This window comes from Macaca fascicularis, chromosome 14 (genome assembly GCF_037993035.2).
Source record: "Macaca fascicularis isolate 582-1 chromosome 14, T2T-MFA8v1.1".
Classification (NCBI taxonomy): Eukaryota; Metazoa; Chordata; class Mammalia; order Primates; family Cercopithecidae; genus Macaca; species Macaca fascicularis.
The window spans coordinates 91938930-91959345 of record NC_088388.1 but is presented as its reverse complement, the minus strand read 5'-3'; the positions used below and the strand labels follow the sequence as shown (position 1 = coordinate 91959345).

General features: G+C 40.8%; 1 protein-coding gene across 7 annotated transcripts in view; it reads right to left on the bottom strand.

The window, feature by feature from the left end:
• The window catches only part of FAT3 (FAT atypical cadherin 3), a 687971-nt gene that overhangs the window by 9574 nt on the left and 657981 nt on the right, over positions 1–20416 (bottom strand). For all 7 annotated transcript variants that reach the window (XM_015435598.4, XM_015435601.4, XM_015435600.4 and 4 more), the window contains 2 exons: positions 15336–15804; positions 1698–1851 (listed from right to left, as the gene is read on the bottom strand). In XM_015435598.4, coding sequence (XP_015291084.3) covers positions 1698–1851; positions 15336–15804 — 623 coding nt within the window. The remainder of the gene's footprint in view (positions 1–1697; positions 1852–15335; positions 15805–20416) is intronic.

Below are 20416 nucleotides of genomic sequence, written 5' to 3'. Positions count from 1 at the left end.
ATTTAGGCATTTATATGGCCACTGTGGTCCCCAAATCGTCACTTTGCGTTAAGGTGTTCCTTCCAACCCAATCTCTCCCAGGTCTTCCTTTCCTACCTGGGTTGGGGAAAGGAAGAGACTGAGGTGGGAGAGGGGAAGAGGAGAAAGAGAAAGAATAACAGATGCTATTGAAAAGGTACTGGTCTCCAAATCCGCGGGAGGAGATGCATCTCAGAATTTAAAATTGTGCAATTTTAGCAAGGACATGCAGCACATATCTTTCACGTTATGTAAAATACTCCTCCCCCTCACAGAAACTGGTGCTGGCCATAGTATCCCATAATCAAAAATACCAGTGTTTCTGCAGTGAAACATATGGATATTCACACTAAATGAGAGAAATAAAGAGTAGAAAGAGCCTCAGAACAGTTTTGAACAGGTTTTGCCACCCAATTAGTTTGCCACTAACATACTCCAAACCCTTTAAGTTTGCAGAGCTTTTGGGATTGTAGAATTGCAGACAAAGAGCTGTGAATCTATATATTGGTTATAGGTTTTCCCCCAGAGGAAAGTCTTTGGTTCTGACATTTTCCTCTAATGGCTACGGTAATTTTTGGTCCCTTTGGGAAGCTGGGGGATGCAGGGGGTGGGTGGGTGGAATGTTACATGTCTTCAACATTCTGTGCTTATGTTAAAGGCTAATACTCATGTAGATTTTTAGGAAAAATGACTAAAGCATTCTAATGAAAAATAATTAAATCAATTTTATTCTCTTTAAAGCAATCCATGGCTCACTTTGAGCATAATTATAAGGCAAGTGTTTCAGTCTTATTCTTTCTTAGCTTAATAATATTTGAGAACATAGACCTTCTTTTTCACTTTTCTCTATTTCAGCAATTGTTCTGATATGTTCATTTAAAAGGTCCGATCACCTATATTTTTGGTAATCTACCTTTTAAAATGTACCCAAATGTCCCTAATTTGAACAGATAGAGGTGAGGTCAGCCGGAAATTAGTCAGAATCACAGAGTATTTAAAAATAAATGCCGCTTTATTACTTTAAATTACATCCAACGATTCAAAGTCAGCTAAGTATTTCCTGGTAAAGTCCTCGGGAGATTTGCTCTAATGAATACATAAGACTGATCTGTAATTAGAATATCACTTGCCTGAGATTACATATATATACTTCTAAAACGATCAAGGATGGCTGAAAGTGGCATTTTACTAGGAATTTAAAATGGTCTCTTTCCTTTTGACAAACATTTAATTTATTTATTTCTTAGGGAAATAAAGGTTTGCAAAGGGAAGGTAAGTTTCAGTTTCTCAGAATGATCAAAAAACAATAGGTAGTAGAGTCCAGTTAATGGATTCTGCGGAAATGGGTAGTGTGTCTGCCTCAGAATTATAATAGAAACATTAGGTGGCCTAGATGACTTTCTTTTCTCCTAGTTACAGACTACATAGTAATCATACACAATTTTGAAGATACAGGGAAACATAAAGTAGAAAATATGAATTACTCATGACCCTACTACCCAGAGATAATTCCTATTAACATTTTAGTCACCTGTAAGCACTCCTTATATGTCTCGTGCAGATGTTAACCCTTTGCCTTTACTATTAGTGGCAAATATTTTATCCTCGTTAATTGCTTACTGGTTTGTTGTAGCAATAAAGAACAATGTAGAGAAAGACACTTATATAATCTCACTTACGTGACTCCAGTGAGCCCAGCTTTACAATTGCAGATGAAAGTGTTTCCTATTGGATCGCAGGATCCTCCATTCCGGCAGGGGTTTGGGAAGCAGGCTGTAATCTCAGATTCACAGTTTCTTCCCGTAAACTGTGAGAGACAGGTACACTGATAGCCTGGGGAAACAGAGGACCTCATGAGCCACGGATGCCCCTGCTAGGGCTGAGTGCTTGGACTCAGCTATATATAATATGTCCTCCTAATTCTTTGTTGAACTGTATCATAGGAAGGGCCCAAATTCCAAAGGTGGTTAGCAAATTGATTGCTTGAAACATCTTGCCACTAAAATGCCAAGTTGCAGTTTGGATTTCCTGCTAGCCCACAAAAATTCACCTAATTAACCACATACACGAATGCTAGTGAGAATTGTAAGACCTTCCCAAGGGACAGATTTCAAGAGCGGAATCCAAGATGGGCAGGAAGATGTTTTCTCCCCGACACTATTACTGCACAAGGCAGATGCTTCCAGATAGGAGTGGTTGACTATTGATACCATGCTACCTCCTTTCCTGAGTCACTGTCCTATCTCCTGTGCTCTTTCTCCTTAGCCAAGTACTGAAATCCCACCTGGAGAGGGAATGAGGGGAGAGCAGGTAAAATGATATTTGTCAACTCAAATGAACCCCAGATTGGCAAAGGCACAGGGAAATGGAAAGAATTCCAGCCTTTGCCCAGCTCCCCTGGTCTGATCCTGATTTTTGCATTTTTTTCACTTTCTCCCCTCATAAGCCCATCATGCAGAAATTGCTAGTAATATAATATCCTCACTACAGAGAATATGAAATATCAGATGTGGAAAGAGGCATTATGGACCTCTCGAGATGCATTATCTCTCGAGATGGAAGGGATGAATAACCAGTAAGAGTGTTCTTTCTTCCCTCCTTTAAAAAAAAAAAAAACCACAAGATTTGTTTTTTTAAATTACAGGTATACATGCACATAGTAAAGAGGAAGGTAGTTCTACAAGTTTTATTTTGTCCACCAGCAGTCTTCCCTCCCATTTACACTTCCTCCAAAGTAACCTGGGTGTTCCTTTTCGTACTTTAATATTTCCTTCCATAGTAGTTGACTATTTTGTGATTATTTTAGTGTTAGGCATTTTCTATGAGTTTTCCACTATGCTTTTTAAAATTTCAAACCTTTAGCCTCACCACATAGGAATACCTCTTGTGCTGACCCAATCTCACAATATATTGTAGTATTGTAATTTTGGTTAAGTCAATGATCAGTGTTTGCATTATGATGACAATGAAATGTTATTTGCAGCTAAGTCCTGTAGTAAGCTCGATTATATTTTTATATTCATGCATAACTTGTTTTCCCTAGAGTTAAAAAATATCCAGGGTTTTCGCTTGCTTATTTCTGAATATTGATTGTTGATTTAACTAGAAACTCTTCATCAACCAGGTCTCTCCGAGTTTAGTTGTCTCTGCTTCCTTGTATTTTCATCCCCTGAATTAGTCTCTCCTGAGGCCCTCTGATTGGCTCCACCCTGAATGTTGCCCTCTGGCCCTGCTTTCCTGCTCTCCCATGTTGGATCTGGTGAGTTCTGTATCACCTGTCTGCCTATTTCTTGGTTCAGTCTCTCATTTCACTAGAACACATTCCACAGTTACTTCCTCCAAAAGGGCTTATAGGAAGGAAATCTGGTGACACTTTGCATAGCTGAACATGTCTTTACTTCACCCTGACACCTCTTTTGACAGTTAGGTTGTGTAAAAAATTATAAGCAAGCCCTCCATGTTGCTTTTGAGAAATCCAAAGTCATTTTGGTTCTTAGAGTTTGTATGTAATTTTTTTCCCCCCCTCTTTAACATCTTGGAGGATCTGTTTGCCTCCAATTTTCTGAGATTTTGCAGTGATGTACTTCATATGAGTTTATTTTCAGCCAATACTGGGTACTCAGTGGGCTCTTGCAATCTGGAAATTTTTGTGTTTTCACTTTGGGAAAATTTCTTTTATTACTTTGTTTGTAATTTATTTTCCTTTGTTTTCTCTATTCTGTTTTTATGGAACTTCTATTTTTTGGATCTCAGATATCCTGGACCTTCCTCTAATTTTATTTTTTCTCTCTTATATTACATCTCTGTGAGGTTTTGCTTTACTTTTTGTGAGAGTTTCTTATCTCCTTCACTTTTATTGAGATTTTCATTAATTTGTCATTTTCCAAGAACTTTTTTTGTGCACTGAGTTTTTATTTTTTTTCACGCGTAACATCCTGCTTCTAGGCTGTGGTTACAGTATCTTCTCTTATCTGTCTGAGGATATTAATAATACTTTTATGAAGTTTTCTCCCTGCAGTTTTTTCCAAGTTGCTTTTCTCTGTTTCTTTGTTTTGGTCTCTGTGATATTTGATTTTATGTGTCAACTTGGGTAGCCTATTGATAGCCAGATATTTGGTCAAACACTAGTCTAGATGTTGCAATGAAGGTATTTGGGTATTTGTGGATGTTATCAATTTATTTATTTATTTCTATTTTTAGCTGTCAGTCTCATTGGGTATGATAAAATTTATAATCAGTTACCTTTAAATGAAATATATTACTCTCCATAATTTGGGTGGGCCTCATTATTCAGTTCAAGGACTTATGAAGAAAGAATCCTGCCTCAAGACTGTAACATGGAAGAAATTTTACCCGAATTTCCCGCCTGCTGGCTTACTCTGCAGATTTTGAATTCAAGACTGAAAAATCAACTCTTACATGAATTTTCAACCAGCCAGCCTGCTCACACAATCACGAGCCAATTCTTTGAAATCAGTGTCTCTCCACATTTATGTATGTGCACATGCTCATGTATATACACAAATGGTCTCTGCCTTATGATTGTTCAACTTATGATTTTTTGACTTTATGAAGGTGTGAAAGCAATATATATTCCATAGAAATGTGTTTCAGGTAGGCTAGGCTAAGCTATAATGTTCGGTAGGTTAGGTGTATTAGATGCATTTTTTACTTAAGATATTTCCAACTTATGACGAGTTTATTGAGATATAACCCCATCATAAGTTGAGGAGTAGCTGCATATATCTCCTATTGGTTCTGCTTCTCTGAAGAACTCTAATACATTTTCTATCTTCCACATGAGAGGATTTCTTTACTTGTAACCATTGCTTATTAGTTCGCATTGAAGAGTATAGCAATAGAAAACTAGAAATCTGTTGAGAAGCTCTGAGCACATTAATGGGGCTCAGCAACTGTGAAACTGAGTCAGTAGCTTTGGCATGGTCATTTTCCCTAGTAACGGCTCATCTTATCATCTGCTCAGAGGGAAGGTAAAGGCCTGGTTTCTAACACTGGGAGGTTGGATGGTGGCAGAGGAGGGGTGGTTGTGAGTCTCAGCATCCAATGAGCACATCATATATACTTTAACCCCTGTATAGCAGTGTCTGGCATGCTCCAGACCTGAGACCCTGCATTTCAACATCACCACACATAGCATCGGGGGAGCGATTGCCTGCTTGTGCAGAAGGAGGGTAGGAATCCAGATTGAATCCTGACTGCCTCTAAACCGTTTTGAGCAATTCTTATTTTAAGCTCTTTTCCCCATCTCTTCCCCTTCAGAAGTAACTGGTGCCTCCAGTTCCTGAGTCTTTGGGGATTCAGTCCCCTGAGTTTTTCGGAATTCAGTCCCTTGTACTAGCTGGAATCCAGGTCTCTAAGAGCTTCTTTTCTTTCTTTCTTCCTTACCACCTGTCTCTCTGCCTTCCACCTCCAAACTTGTGCTGGTGTTGTCTACTTCCCCATTCTCCTCACTTCTATGGGCTTATGACTCATATAAAAATAACTTTACTTCCATAGTAGTGGGGTTGCAACTGCAAGCTGCCACCCTTACCCTGAAGTGGCCAAAAAGGCTTTCCCCATACCTAAGACCTTTTGTAAGTACTGCAAGGAACCATTCTCACTCTTACTGGAAGGGCTCTTGGGCTTCTCCTCTTCCAAATTTGTCAGTGACTGATGCTGGGATTATATAGCTTGATCGCTATAGATACAAGATAGTTAGAAATGTGTGGTTTGAAATGGCATATGGTCTCATGGATGTTTTGCTGAATCCCCATTACAGATAACTCCCATGTACAGAAGGAAGAATGATTGAGTGTGTGTGTGTTCATAGGTTCACAGAGAGAAAATCTTATCTTCAAGAGGCAGGTGCAGGAACCAAGAGAGAAATCTATTTATTTCCAAGTGGAGGAGACTACGGAGCCCCAGCCTTCCTGGCAACAAGAAACACAGAGGGTAAGAGACTGAGGCTCAGAGAGAGACACACACGTATTAGAAAAAGAATGCCCTTAAATGCAAAGCCAAGGAAAGGCCAAGGAGCTCCTAAGGAAAGGCCACTGTTGATGCCAGTTATGTCTACAGAAGGCCAGCCTGAGGTCTCTGGGTAGAGGCAGAAGTCTGAAGTATGCTGGCTTGAAGTTATGCTGATTTGGGAAATTGCTCACCTTAATAGAATTGAAAATTGTTGAAGGCAGCTGCGATTGGGAAAAATGCTTCTTTGTGTCACCTGGCTAGTCGTTGGCTATGATGGCATGCCTTTAGACAAAGAGTAACTTGTGAGGAGGAATTAGATTCTTTTTTAGACTCTAATCTTAGACAACCACGGTACAGGACCCTGAAAAGCACATCAATGATGAGGAGGAAAGTCAGGAATGGGGGGAGTCCAAGGCAAGGTAGATAAACTCAGCAAAAACTCCCTCTCTAGCTCCTCTTTGGCAAGTGTTTGACAGTTTCTTAAATAAAACTATATCAGAAGCACATGGGGGCAGGAGAGGGCTGTCCAGATCTAAGGGACATTTAAATCACTATCATGGAAACTGGATTCTAACTCAGGTCATGGGACTGATTTTTGATCTGATGGCAGAGAAGCAATTTGATGTCTCTGTGCCTTGGAAAATCAGAATTTAAAATAAGAAACTACCTCTAGAGCACTATTTTACTCACACACAGTTCCTTCCGAATTTTGTCATTTTCATCATCTTCTGTGGAATATCTAGCACTACTTGATGCAGCAGCCAGCTTGACTGATGAACATATCCACACTGACTGAGTGCCTAAGTCATAGATGGTGGTGTGGCTGGTGCCAGCTCATACAGGGTCCCAAGAGGTGACTGTTAAATATTCAGGAATTTGGCAGGTCAGTTGTTAAACCACGGGTAGCCTGACATCAGCCATGGTGGAAGTACTTACACCGCAGTCACCAGCAAATGCTACAAATCAGGGCTTTTATTTTTAGAGAACTGGTTTACCAGTTCTCCCCTGGAATAGGGACTATGGCAAGCACTGAGGATACAAAGAGAAAAACTCCATTTAGAAGCATGCTATAGAAGAGGCAACTGAGGTACAGAGAAGCTGATCGCTTTGTCATGGTCACGAAGTTGGTGTGGATTTGAACACAGGCAGTCTGGCTCCTGAGTCCTGAACTGTATTTCTAACAACTACACTTCACTACCCTCTCTGTTTATCAGAAAGAGCAGCAAACTGTCTAGGATCTTATGATTGCAAACCCTTGGGGCATAGGAGGCAGAGTCATTTGGAAGAAATCTTGCTTTTATAACTTTAAATTTGGAGGAGTTTTATGTTAACACAATGAGAGGGAAAAGCCATTGGAATTTTTAAAAAGTGGTCAGATTAGTTTGTTTTTTTAATGAAAGAAGAGTGATATCTATTGTTCAGTCTCTGTGAAAAGGCTTGTTTATGAAAATTAACCTGTTCTCACAAAATATTATTTATAATCTCATTATCCTGGTATGAGCCCTATTATTAATAATTCAAAAAATATCAATAATGATTATTATCATTCGTTAGTAGCCATAATGATACTAAGTAGTCTAATGCTTTAGTGTTTTTAAATCACTTTCAGTCATTCTATGAAGGATCACAATGATCCTATGAAGGAAAAAGAACAGGCCTCATTAACATCTCAACTCCCAGGGGTGCTGGAAAGGTTAAGCTGTTTGTTCAAGAACATATAGTTGGCCGGGTGTGGTGGCTCATGCCTGTAATGCCAGCACTTTGGGAGGCTGAGGCAGGCGGATCACCTGAGGTCGGAAGTTTGAGACCAGCCTGACCAATATGGTGAAACCCCATCTCCACTAAAGATACAAAATTAGCCAGGCATAATGGCGCATGCCTGTAATCCCAGCTACTTGGGAGGCCGAGGCAGGAGAATCGCTTGAACCCAGGAGGCGGAGGTTGTGGTGAGCCAAGATCACGCCATTGCACTTCAGCCTGAGCAACAAGAGCGAAACTCCGTCTCAACATACGTTAGTAAGAGACTGAGTTTAAACTTGACTCTAGGCTTTCTGATTCTCAAATCTTTCTACAAGACTGTATTAGAACTTGTCACTGAGTCTGAGCTCATTAGTTTGTAGGGATAAGAAAGAAGAGCTTATGGTTACTTCCCATCAGTCTCCGGGAAGCAGATAAGATATGGTGAGATGGACAATTTTAGACACTCCTTCTGGGAATTCAATCATCATTAAATAATAAAGATAATAGAATAAAAAGTTTCTACTCTTCCCAAGCATTACCATATGTTGCTATAAAACACACATAAGGTGAACAAAATTCTAAGAGATATCTAGGCATTTTTCGATCACAAATAATATTTAACACTTTTGTAAATGTGAAAGAAAAATATCAATGGTTAATCTCAATGTATTCTTAAAAAGTTGATTTTTTTTTCTTGTTCAGAGGGGAGAATGTCAAATAAGGAAATAATTCACAAGAATAATAGCTTATCACGTGATGTGAAAAATTCTAAGAACTTTCTGTGTATTCTATCTCATTTAATTCTTACAACAACCATATGCCATAAGTATTGTTATTGTAGTTATTTTACAAATGAGAAAACTGAAGCGTCAATAAGATGGGTTTCACAAGGTTACACAGTCAATGAGTGGCAGATGCACTTTATGCCAGTTCTCAGATTTTAGAAAGGAAATGGTCCTACTAGTGTGGAGATACATGTACCAAAGAGTCATAGCTTCTCTCCCCTCAAATCCTGGCAAAATGAGAAGTGTATTTTTAAATCCTGCCTCAAAGCTGTGTTTCTGTTTACAAACCTTCTAGTTATAGCAGATGCAGATGGTTTTGAAATCTGCACCCAGAGCAACTTAAAATGAATCCTCCTTTCCTTGCTCAAAGAAGAGCATTGCAAAACCTATTAAATGCAAAAATGGAAATGGTATAAGCAATTATAGCATTAATTTGGGCTGTGTAGGCAAGTAACCAAGATAATTCCTGTCTTACTCCTTTGAGTTAGTAGTCATTTTCCAACCGATTCATCCAGGTTATGGTTTGAACTCTCTACCCTGCTTGCCAGTGTAGGTGAACATCATTCTGATCAGGTTTGGCTGCCTTGATAAGGAAACATCTGCCGGCTGCACAAAAATGGAAATAATGACAAATGTGTAACTAGCCCCTGGGATCTGAAGTCAGCATCAACCACTCTGCTTGCTGAATTATGGACTTCATTTAGAAACTCCAAGAACTTCCAAGACTCGGGGGGTGGCTGTGATGTGGTGGTGAGGCACTGGGTACAAGTTTAGGTTCTGGTGTTACCCACCACCTGGGTGTGACCACGGCCTGACCTCTAGGAACTTCCTTATTTTATCTGATAAATGAGGCTCACTAATACTCACTTCATGGAGAATAATAAGGTTCCTGGATTCACAAACCACAATGCAGCACACAACATTAGGTGCTTTATTGTTGTAATTATTGTTAATTACTATAGATCCTGAAATCAGCTTCTTCTCTGTATTGCTCATAAACCAAACAACTGGAAATCATAGGAGTTTTTTTATTCTGATGTTTAGGTTGAAGAGTGGGAAACATCCAAACCTCTAGTCCGTGCGAACCTCAATTAGTATGAGAAAACTAGTGGATAGGTTATCATGTGAGATGCTAATTATGAGTGAGCATAAGCCCTGTTGCAGCTGAAGTTACTTTGCCATTTCAACTTTTAGTCATTCTGACTTTTCTCTTTCACCAAACGGTACATTCAACACCTTTAGACCTTGTAAAACAAAAATTAATTTGAAGGTGAAACTTTTTCCCTAGGAAAGCTGACTCACATTTTATATATTGTATATTGGGCCAAGCCTCTAATATTTTCTTTGAGGATCTGGAAACCTTTAATGTGTTAACATTAGCCACACAGTAAATTCTTACCTTCTAGTATGTATCGGCACATAACCTACTTTAGGGTTTGAGCATTTCTATTAGTGTCTATAATTATTGATGCTGTTACAATGAGGTTTTTTCCAAGGTACCAAAAATATAAGACGAAGTCAGTATTTAGAAGACAGTCACCCAGAAAATTTTTTTTCCATAAGCTGAAAAGCTCAGCCAAATTATGTCCACAGCATATTTACTGGCAGTTTGACATCTCTCTTCTCGAAGCTCAGTGAGCCAGTGGGCGGAGCATGTACGGGAACCCTGTTCAATTCCCTTAAACCAGCTGTTTGGAGAGGAAGGCCACATCAGTGGCATCCATTGGTCACAGAGAAAGCAATAGGACCCAGAATTCAACACAGAGCTCAGCACCAAGCAGGTACTTGATTAAAGTTTGATGGACTAAATTTATCTAGATTCTTACAAGTTAGGGACACAAAGTATTCAGCAAACCATGATCCAAAGTGCTACTGAAAACAGTTTTATGCAAACTATTTGCAACATCCAAGAACTTATTGTTTCATGCAATTTGACAGGGAGAATACTCACAACTGCTTAGAGGAAGTGGCAGACACTATTACTCTTATCTTTGAAAGGGAGCTCAGAGTTACCAAAATCTCCTGACTGGGGTACAAAGCTCCATCTTTATACTATTTTTTTTTTTTTTCAAGTGCAGGCTGTGCATCTGACTCTCAATTCCTGAATGTCCTATGTCTGTTTACCTTTCCTGGAATCCACTGACTTGCACTTCTTCAAATACAGAGTTTTCAGGATTCTCAAATGTCAGTGGTTCTTAAACAATGGGTGTGCATAGAAACTCCTTGGAGGCTTGTTAAAAATAGAGATGCCTGAATTCCACTCCTGCCAATTCAGATTCTGTATGTTTATTTGCTTGTTTCCCCTTAACTTCCAACTGATACATTTTCTTGATAGGGAAGTTCAGAAGTCTGCAAATATGATTCAGTGACCTAGCAGAAAGTTCCTGATGTGGACAGCAAATACTGGAGGCAAGTAAATAGCAATCAAATGGGTCTTCTATAACAAGGTCTCATTTTAACAAGGTCCTTAGGTGATGCTGATGCATCTCAGAGTTTGAGAACCATTATATACAATACAAGAAAAAAAAAAAAAGTCAAAGTTTCCCCAGGATTCAGGACAGTTCAGAGACAGGGAGATAAATCACTCTATCACCTAGGGATCTTGTTAAAACACAGATTCTGATTCAGTGGATTTCTGGTGGGAACTGAGATGCTACCTTTCCAACATTCCCAGTGATGCCAATGCTGTTGGTCCCTGGAACACACTCTGAGTAGCGAGAGTTAAGAGTACAGGCTGGTGGGGAAGGGGTCCACAAACATGGATCAAATCCCATCTTTCCCACTTTTAAAATATTTTTTTGTTTTTCTTTTTAACCACTGCATATTTAAGGAAAAAATATAAACCAATACCACTACATACTGTTTTGAGAAACTAATTTTTGTTTTTTTGTTTAGAGAAAAGGTCGTGCTCTGCCATTCAGGCTGAAGTGCAGTGGTATGGTCATAGCTCACTATAACCTTGAATTCCTGGCCTCCCAAATCTCTGGGATTACAGGTGTGAGCCACTGCACCCAGCCAGTGTGCTTTCACCACTTTACTAGCTATGTGATGCCAGGCTACTGACAGCCTCTCTAGCCTATTTCTTTATCTGTAAAATGAGGGTGAGTAGGTGGGAGAGAATAGTACTGACCTCAGAGTACTGTGGTGAGAATTAAATGTCCCATGGCATAAGCACTTTCAAGGTAAGCACTTATCACACTACTAAGCACATAGTAAGAGTCTAACAAGCGGTAGCTCTTACCATTAAGAATTTCCCCAAGTTTCCATTTCAGGAGTTAGGCTTCTGGTTTCATGCCATGCTGCCTGAATGACTATTTATGGCATGGTGACTGCCTGGCTTCAAATGTGTTTTTCATTAATGGGCTTCAGCTAAGCATGATAAGGCATGGAGGACTGAGTACTCCTTATGCAAACTGTGGGTGTTGATATATTATTATTCAGACATTGGGCTGATCCCTGCCCACTGCATCTGGAAATGCAGGGATCACAATGGGACCTAGTCATGGCTTCTCCACAGTGGTTGCTATTTCCAGTTAATGTTTATGAAATACATATAATTTTAAGGCTTTACCGAGAGAGAGCCTTCTCTCTGTGGTTGGTTTATAGAGTCATATTTATACTCTCATTACAAGTCAGTGTTCTGGAATCTGACTCCCCTGAGGTTCCTATGGCCTGCTCCTGGGACAGCAAGAGTTATAATGCTGATCAAACCTGCTGACTGTGTAATTCCAAGCTAGTAGTTGTGGCCTCCCTGACTTTCACGCCAAGGGTTTGATTGGGCTTAGAGGTGGTTGGGGCAGAATCCTGCACCCCTGAAAGAAAAATGCTTCTTGTGTGTTGCCTGCTTTAACAATTCTGAATGTACTAGGATAGCCTCAGTTTGAGAGTGGAGTCTGCCGCCAGGAGAGCCAATGACCAATACTGCAGGATTCTTCAGTGGTCAAGGGGATGCTTATGCTAAAACATGTGTCCTAAAATTTTAGAGCAACACATAGCACAGGGTCCAAACAACAGAAAATGTTCAAACAATTAAGTTTTGTTATTAGTCTCATGTGCAAGGAGTCTCATTTCCAGCTCCCTGCCTCTACTATCTCTAGCCCAAATTTCCCCTTTGAACACTTCACGCAGCCTAGTCTTTGATCTGGGGGAACAACACTGTCTCTTCCTGTGATTAGACTTCCCTGGCAGCCAGAGGGAATTCTTGAAGGCATAAATATTCTTTCATTAAAGACTTGGTCTTATTGTTCTTTTTAAACTATCACTCACAGCTCAGAGGATTTTTCTTTTAAGTAACCTTATAATTAGCTTCATAGTTTCATAGGCATGAAGTGAAGTCCAAATTTTGATTCTTTCTTTTCTTGCCTTTTTTCTCTCCCTTATTTGGCACCAATTTAAGGAATTTGCAGATAGGATACAGGATATAGCAAAAATTCCTCTATTGATATAATATTGATACAGATAATAGGGGCAAGAAAATGGGTTCTCTTTCCACTTTTCTTAGAAGCCAAGGTTTCACCCCTATAGCCAGGAAGAGGTAGGTACCTCCTCACACATCAGAAGAGGAATCTCGTGCCCTTGGCTCCCTAGGAAAGCAATAGTCCTGGATTTCTTGGATCTCCTGGTGAGTGGCAAGGAGTTTGCTAGCCTTGGGCCCAGTCCTGCTGTCATGAGACTCCCAAATTCCCCTGCCCGGGACCCGTCTGGGTGTCTACTGAGATAAGAACCCATTGGCCAGGCTTGGGAATAGGCTTGATGTGGGATGCTCCTGCAGGGCTCCCGCAACAGAACAGAGATAATAGGACTGCGAGAAGGGAGCTGTATAGACGAAGGTGAGAAAAGATACCATTTTCATTTTAGGAAAACATAAGCCCCCAGAGACAAAAGAGAAAATTGAACTGACAAGAGGCTATTTCACCTTGGAAGAAAGAATACCTGTTGTAGAATCCTGATCCAATGCCCAATCATAGAAGGAAGAAGGGAACAGGAAGACAAAGAGGTAGATGGGAGAGTGTGCTCTATAGGCAAGGCTGGGGCCCTAGGGAGGGCAAGACAAGTTCTCTAGGTTATATGAAAAGTATATGGCAAGCGGGTCATCAGTGCTGAAATATGGTTAAATGAAGAGAGTTAAAAATAGAGAAAATTGCTATTCCCCATGTGGGTCATAGTCATTTAATTAACATACTTCCACTGAATACTTAGCTAAAGGATTTCATGAAATTTTTTGAAAAGTAAAATGCACACTGCAAAGCAAGATTCCCTAGTCTCTTTCCCTCATACAGTGATTATTATTATTATTTTAAAGATAATCCATTGTGGAAGCCCATAGCGCTGCCAGCAAAAACAACGTCCTGCCATCGTTAAAAGTATGTTACAATTTGTGGCTATGTACCCAGCATTTGACATGGAGTGGTGTTCTATTTCAACCCAATTTAATTATATGCTCCTTTTATATATCGTAGATGGCTCACACTAGCAGAATTGTTTCGCCTGGTGAAAAACTGGCCATGACTTGTCATAATGGGCTGGCTTATAGAACCACTGAAGTATAGTTACTGCCCATCATTTGGGAATTATGGCACCATAACAACCCTTTATTTACATATACTGCTGAGACAGTAAAAACAGCAAATAGATTTCTTAAATCGAGACGACAGAAATTTCCCCCCAGGGTACCTGGCCCTCATTGTGGTAGTAACATATGCAAGTCTAAACAACTTTGGGGTCTGTATTTCGACAGTGCATCATTTCATGGACAGTTTATAACATTCTAATAATAAAATGGACTCTAAATTTGGAGTTGGGTTTCACGAACGTTAGATGGTAATGTGCACAGCAGAATCTCTAAGTGATTTGTGAGGAAGGTTTAAATTTGCTAATCACACGACTGCTGAGCGACTCTGCAAAGGGGCTGAAGTGGAATCAGTGGTTGGGCTGTTGGGAGGTGGCAAGCCTTCAACCGGGAGCATGTCTGACCTAGTTTACATTAACACAGACACTGCATCTTGGTAAAGTCAGGGATTCTTTTATCTCTAGACTCCTGGGACTTAAATAATCTTGGCTTTTCCCTCAAACAAAAGAAACTCTCTATAAATCCTTTTCTTGTTTTCTTTTTTATGCCTACTCTCCTCTTTCTTCTTCATGATGTACTTTGTGAGAAAAAAAATATTAGAGTAAAGCATCATGCCTTCATTGCCTGCTTATCTGTCCTGAGATTTTATGTAAATTTTCTGCTCCTTATTCTTGACTTTCTACTCCATTATAAAGCTGTAACTAGACTTATTTTTAATACACACATTGCGAAAGTATGTTCCAAGATCTTCTATTACTGGTGGACAGCTTCTAGTAAGCTTTAGCTTCTAGTAAGGTTGTATGTCTTAGCTTCTAGTAAGGTTGCATGTCTACATCTGGTCAGCAATTTCATGTGCGTGGGTGTCATAACTCAGAGCGCTACCATCATTCTGCAGTGACATGCAGGTGGCTCATGAGGGCATATTTAAAAGGGGGTCCTATTCGTCCAACCTCCTCTGGCTTGAAAGGCCAGGGGTAGAACAGGGGAGTGGGTGGAGTTGATGGCTTCTCTGGGCCCCTGTGCCACTACACTGCACCTATGGGGAGCTGCAAACGATTGGCAAAACTGGACACTCCTGTAACTGTCAAGAGCTGAGGCTTCCCTAAAGCAGATTGAGAAGGTTGGAAAGCATCCTGGGTATGAATATTCCTCTCTAGTAGAGCCCTTGCGTTGGGAGGGCAGGGATCCCCCTGCAGTTCATTCCCTCTCCCCTTAAACCCCCAGGCCAGTGCCCACTGTGTAGTCATACTCACCCCCGGAGGGCAGGCCAGTGCAGCTGCCCCCGTGCTGACACGGACTGCGTTCGCACGCGTCGGGATACAGCACGCAGCCCAGCTTCAGCTCCGTCAGGCCCACCACCTCTGCAAAGCTGCTGCGCTTGTTCTGCAGTGGCAGCTCGTTGTTATTCAGTATCACCGAGTCCAGGCAGCCCTGGAAGCCGCTGAGCACCTGTGTGACTCGCGTGTCAGTCAGGCTGCGGATGTTATCTGCTTGCACCAGGGCGCCGAAGTAGATGCTACTCTCTGTGCTCAGCGTCTGGAAGTAGAGGGGTGCCCGGCGCCGCTCCACGTAGCTGTCATCCAGGGACAGGCTCGTGAAATTGCGGTTGAGCTCCAGGAAGACCGAGTGCCAGCTCCCGTCGTTGACAGCACGGCCCGAGATGCCCAAGATTCCTGGGCCGCTGCCGCAGTCCAGCTGGAACCACAGCTTGCCATCCACAATCTGCGTGGGGAAGGAACAGTGCAGCACTTCTCAATATTCAACTGGGAGTATGTTCCCTACACCCTGCTCCTGGCCGGCCCGGGGGCTTCACAAGAAGGCTGGAATGGGGACATGACTTTTGCCCTACTCATAAATCTGTTGTGGTTTGATTTTTAACCACTCTGCCTCCCCCTTACCTGCCATGAAAATGCATCCTTACATTCCACCTATTGTGATTAATAATATGGGCACACCTTCATATATCCACAATTATATTTAAGAATGTTTCTACTCCTTGGGTCTTTACCCTTTAAAATTCCCAGCAATATCTGGTTTAGGGGTCTGTTTATTCTCTGCACCCTTCTTAGTCATTACCACCACAGGAATGATTTCGGTGAACTCATTAGCATTTATTGAACATCTACTATATGCTAAGCAGTGTACTAAGTGCCAAGGAGACCATCTGAGCAAATAGAGTTATCATCTCTGCCCTCATGTGGCTGACAGTCTAGTAGGGTAGATGGCCATTAATCAAATAATCACACAAATATGTTCCTTGAATACATTTATATGAGTGCGCCACAGGGGAAAGAAAGAGGCCTGGTAGAAATGAAAAATTTCCTAGTTCCCGGCTTTGTATACATTTAAGATTTAAAAGCTGCTCTATATTAAACACTAGCATATTCTTAAAATAGTCTGTTAGGATGATGCTCATGGTTTAGGTGAAGGTTATCTTCCAAGGTGCTCAGGGCTTGGCTATTTGCTTAAAATATCTCGATCACTTGTGACACCTGGCCCTCCAGAAGGATCTTTTGTTTAATGGCCCACACTTTGTGAATGCTCCCAGCCCTGGTTTGGGGTGCGACAACAGAGACCAGCCTGCAGCTGGAGTACATTGGTGGAGCAAGGGCATCACTGCCCCCAGGAGGCTAATCCCAGGAGACATCACACACAGGAAGAAAGCATGTGCTATGGAGGATCCTTGCTGGCAGAGAGCTGCAGAGCAGGGACTGGCCCTCCATGGAGCCCCAGGTTCAACTGCTGCAAAGAAAACAGGCCTTTGAATCCCCTGTGTCGTCCACCCAGTTCTACATTTCTCAGAAATGCAAGGTGGCTTTGGGATCCGGGGAATGAGGGCTGCACCCCTGTCTAGCGAAGTGTACATTTGCTCATGAAGGGATTCGCAGCCAGAAATTGTGAAACAAAAGCTTCTTTTCTGGCCTATGTCTATGACCAGCAAGAGGACCTTGTGGAGGCCAGTGTCTGAGTCATGCCAGGAACACCAGTCTGTTGGCATTCACAGTTCTGTGCAGAGAACAGACACTTGTTGGGAAAAGAAAAGAAAAAGGAAAGAAAAGGAAATGACAGGACAACCCAGAGCTTCCAGGTTACAAACAGCCAAGGAGGTACAGAGAAAATGAATTCACAGAAATAGACTGAAGCAGTCTTTGTGAAACACGTTTAACTCATAATAGACATATTCAGGATTATCATAGCACCTCTCATTCTCACACGTGGCATATTTCTCTATGCTTCAGTACAGACAACTGAATTCTTAGGGACTCTCATTTCTGCCTTTGTAGCTCCATGTTCTTCATCCTGCATAAAATTTCATAGGTCATGCCACATAAACATGTGTATCTAGAAGGCAGGGGGCTTTGTGAAGCAGACAGAGCTGTGGGAATTTTGGAATGCTGAATCAAATTCAGGCTTTGTCATGTACCACTCAGGTCTCCTGGAGAGAATGGTCTGGCCCCTCTGGGTTGGGTCTGGAGAGCAGAGAGAACTGCTGTGGCTTATTTTCCAAGGCTACTGTGTCCACTGCAGAATGATTAGCCATATCATACACAGTTAGAACATACATACTCTGCTCTGTCATGCAAATGTGCAAATGTAAAAAGACAACTATTTATGTTCTTTTCAGAGAGCTTTCAGGTGTAATTTTTTTTTTTTTTTTTTTGACAGAGTCTCACTCTGTCACCAGGCTGGAGTGCAGTGGCACAATCTCGGCTCACTGCAGCATCCAACTCCCTGGTTCAAGGGATTCTCCTGCCTCAGCCTCCCGAGTAGCTGGGATTACAGGCAAGCACCACCACGCCCAGCTAATTTTTTGTATTTTTAGTAGAGACGGATTTCACCAGGTTGGCCACAATGGTCTCGATCTCTTGACCTTGTGATCTGCCCACCATGGCCTCTCAAAGTGCTGGGATTACAGATGTGGGCCACTGTGCCTGGCCTCACGTGTAATCTTATGCTATCATCTTTGTCATTTTTTTCGGTTCCACAAAATTGAACGAATAGATACTGTAAATCATACCAGAATACTTGCTCCATGGCAACTCCTGGATACTTTACATATTTGTATTTTAATGTAAGTAATAAATCACCAAATGTGACTTTGGGGAGTATTTTCTGGCACAGTCCACCTGCTAACTCTGTGGCTACAAACTGGTGTCCTCAGTCTATTATGAAAAATTGGTGGTGAGAGTGCAATTTATCTAAGTTTTTGTAAAAAGATGTTCAATTAACATATTACTTGGTTCATTCTCCTCTGTCACCGCCACCTCCTACCTCTTTGAATAATCACCAAGTTACATATTCACCAGGGAGAAATGACAAGACTCCGATGCACTCAAATACATCAGAGTTCTATAACTGAGGAACATAAAATTATCCCATACTAACACAGCACGGTTAAGCTTCCTTTTTATTTTTATTTTTGTTGCAAAAATAACAGCGGCAACATTGCTGAATGAAGGAAGCCAGATGCCTACACGATTCTCAGCCTCTTACAAACAAAAATCATTTGGATTGTCAAAATTCTAGGAGGTTGAAATTACCAGCTTTGTGTATATGACAAACTAGAACACTGATGCCAAAAGTTATCTTGTGAAAAGTTAACAATCTTTCGCTATTGCACAGGTGTATTATTCCGGGGAGTGAAAAGAACACTTTGTCTTTTCATGTCTATGCTCTCTCACACCGGAAAACATATTCCGATCACATTTAATTCTTCTCTGTCTTCAGAGTAGGGTTCACCTAGTTTTAAGGGTCTTCTTTAAGAGAATGATGCTTTCTCAAATCAGAGGGCAAGCTATTTTAATAGAAATTGAGGTGTGCATGAAAGTGTAAGCAAAGTCTATAGCAATGATACTGAAATGATTTGCTAGGGTTGGGGTGTAGCTAGGTAATTTGTTCAATGAAATACTTAATTGAGAGAGTGTTGCTCTAATGTTACAAAATATTTAGATTCGAAGGATCATTTGAAATCAGTGATGTGCTTTCCCCTGGATTTTTAGTATCTTGGGGCTTGGAAGACAAGACATCAGAGTTCTAAGAAGTCCCACTTTTGCAGGAAAGTAGGATTTTGAGTAAAAAGTGTAAATTATGGCATGAAGTCTTACTGCTTCAGATCCTTGGTGTGTGGTTATAGCAAATGCATAATAATCATGGAACTTGTAAGAGGATTATTCAGTATTCTTTGAAAAAGGGATGTTTTAAAAACTTTTTTTTTTTTTTTTTTCCCTGAGTTGGGCACAATAGCAAGTGCCTGTAGTCCTAGCTACTTGGGAGGCTGAGGCAGGAGGATCAAGTGATCAGTTTGAGACCAGCCTGGGCAACATTGTGAGATCTCATCTCAAAAAACAAAACAACCCCACAAACAAACAAAAATACAAAAACCGATTTTTAAGGCTGCCATTAATAGCCATTTGGTATACATTAAGTGTTTTAAATGAGTAAATGAATGCATAATCATCCCAGCCCTCTGAATTTCTTCTTTTGATAAACTATAGGAGTTTATCAAAACTATAGGAGTTTATCAAAAGATATCTAACTCCCCAACCAGCTCTCCTCTGTCATAGGCCCAGACCCAAAGTGATATTGACTGGCTGTCACTTTGAGCAAGTCATTGAATTTTCTCTGAGCCTCAGTTTCCTCACAGGCAAAAAAAGTAGACACTCATACCTACATGCAAGGGGAATGAGAATTGAAATGACATGTATGTGAAAGTACTTCATAAACTCTTAGGTATTTTATTATTACTACAAAATGTAATTATTAAGGTTAACTTACTTTTTGGTGACATTCTTAAATAGATCATTGAAACTCTCAAATCTTGTAGGGAGCTTCCTTGTTACTCTTTTGATCTATATAATAGGAAAGATCTGGCCATGCCAAGTGGGTTGTTTTACAAACCAAATGAGCTTTCCCTATCTTCCCTTCAGTTTAGGGGTTTGAAGCTAGCCATGTCTCAGAATCATCACAATGTAGCAATGAATCATTTATAACTCCTCCCCCCCCAAAAATGTGATAGTTCTAGATTAACAATCATATTCTCCTTGTGCTTTTGCCATAATATTAGAGATGAAAGACTGACACAGAGATAAACTGTTCTACTGATTTCTCCTTACATCTCTTCTGGTGATTTGACATGTTTCTTTCTTCTTCTTCTTCTTTTTAAAAAATCTTTTCCAGATCTCCCTTTGAGAAAGAATGCCATGTTTCTTTTATAGGTGTGAGGAGAATCACAGAACCTATCTATTTTCATTGTTGCTTTGGCTGCCAGGAAACTCAGTTATGGTTTGGGCTCTACTGAAGTAGTTCTCTTTGGTCTAGATTTTCTCATAATGAT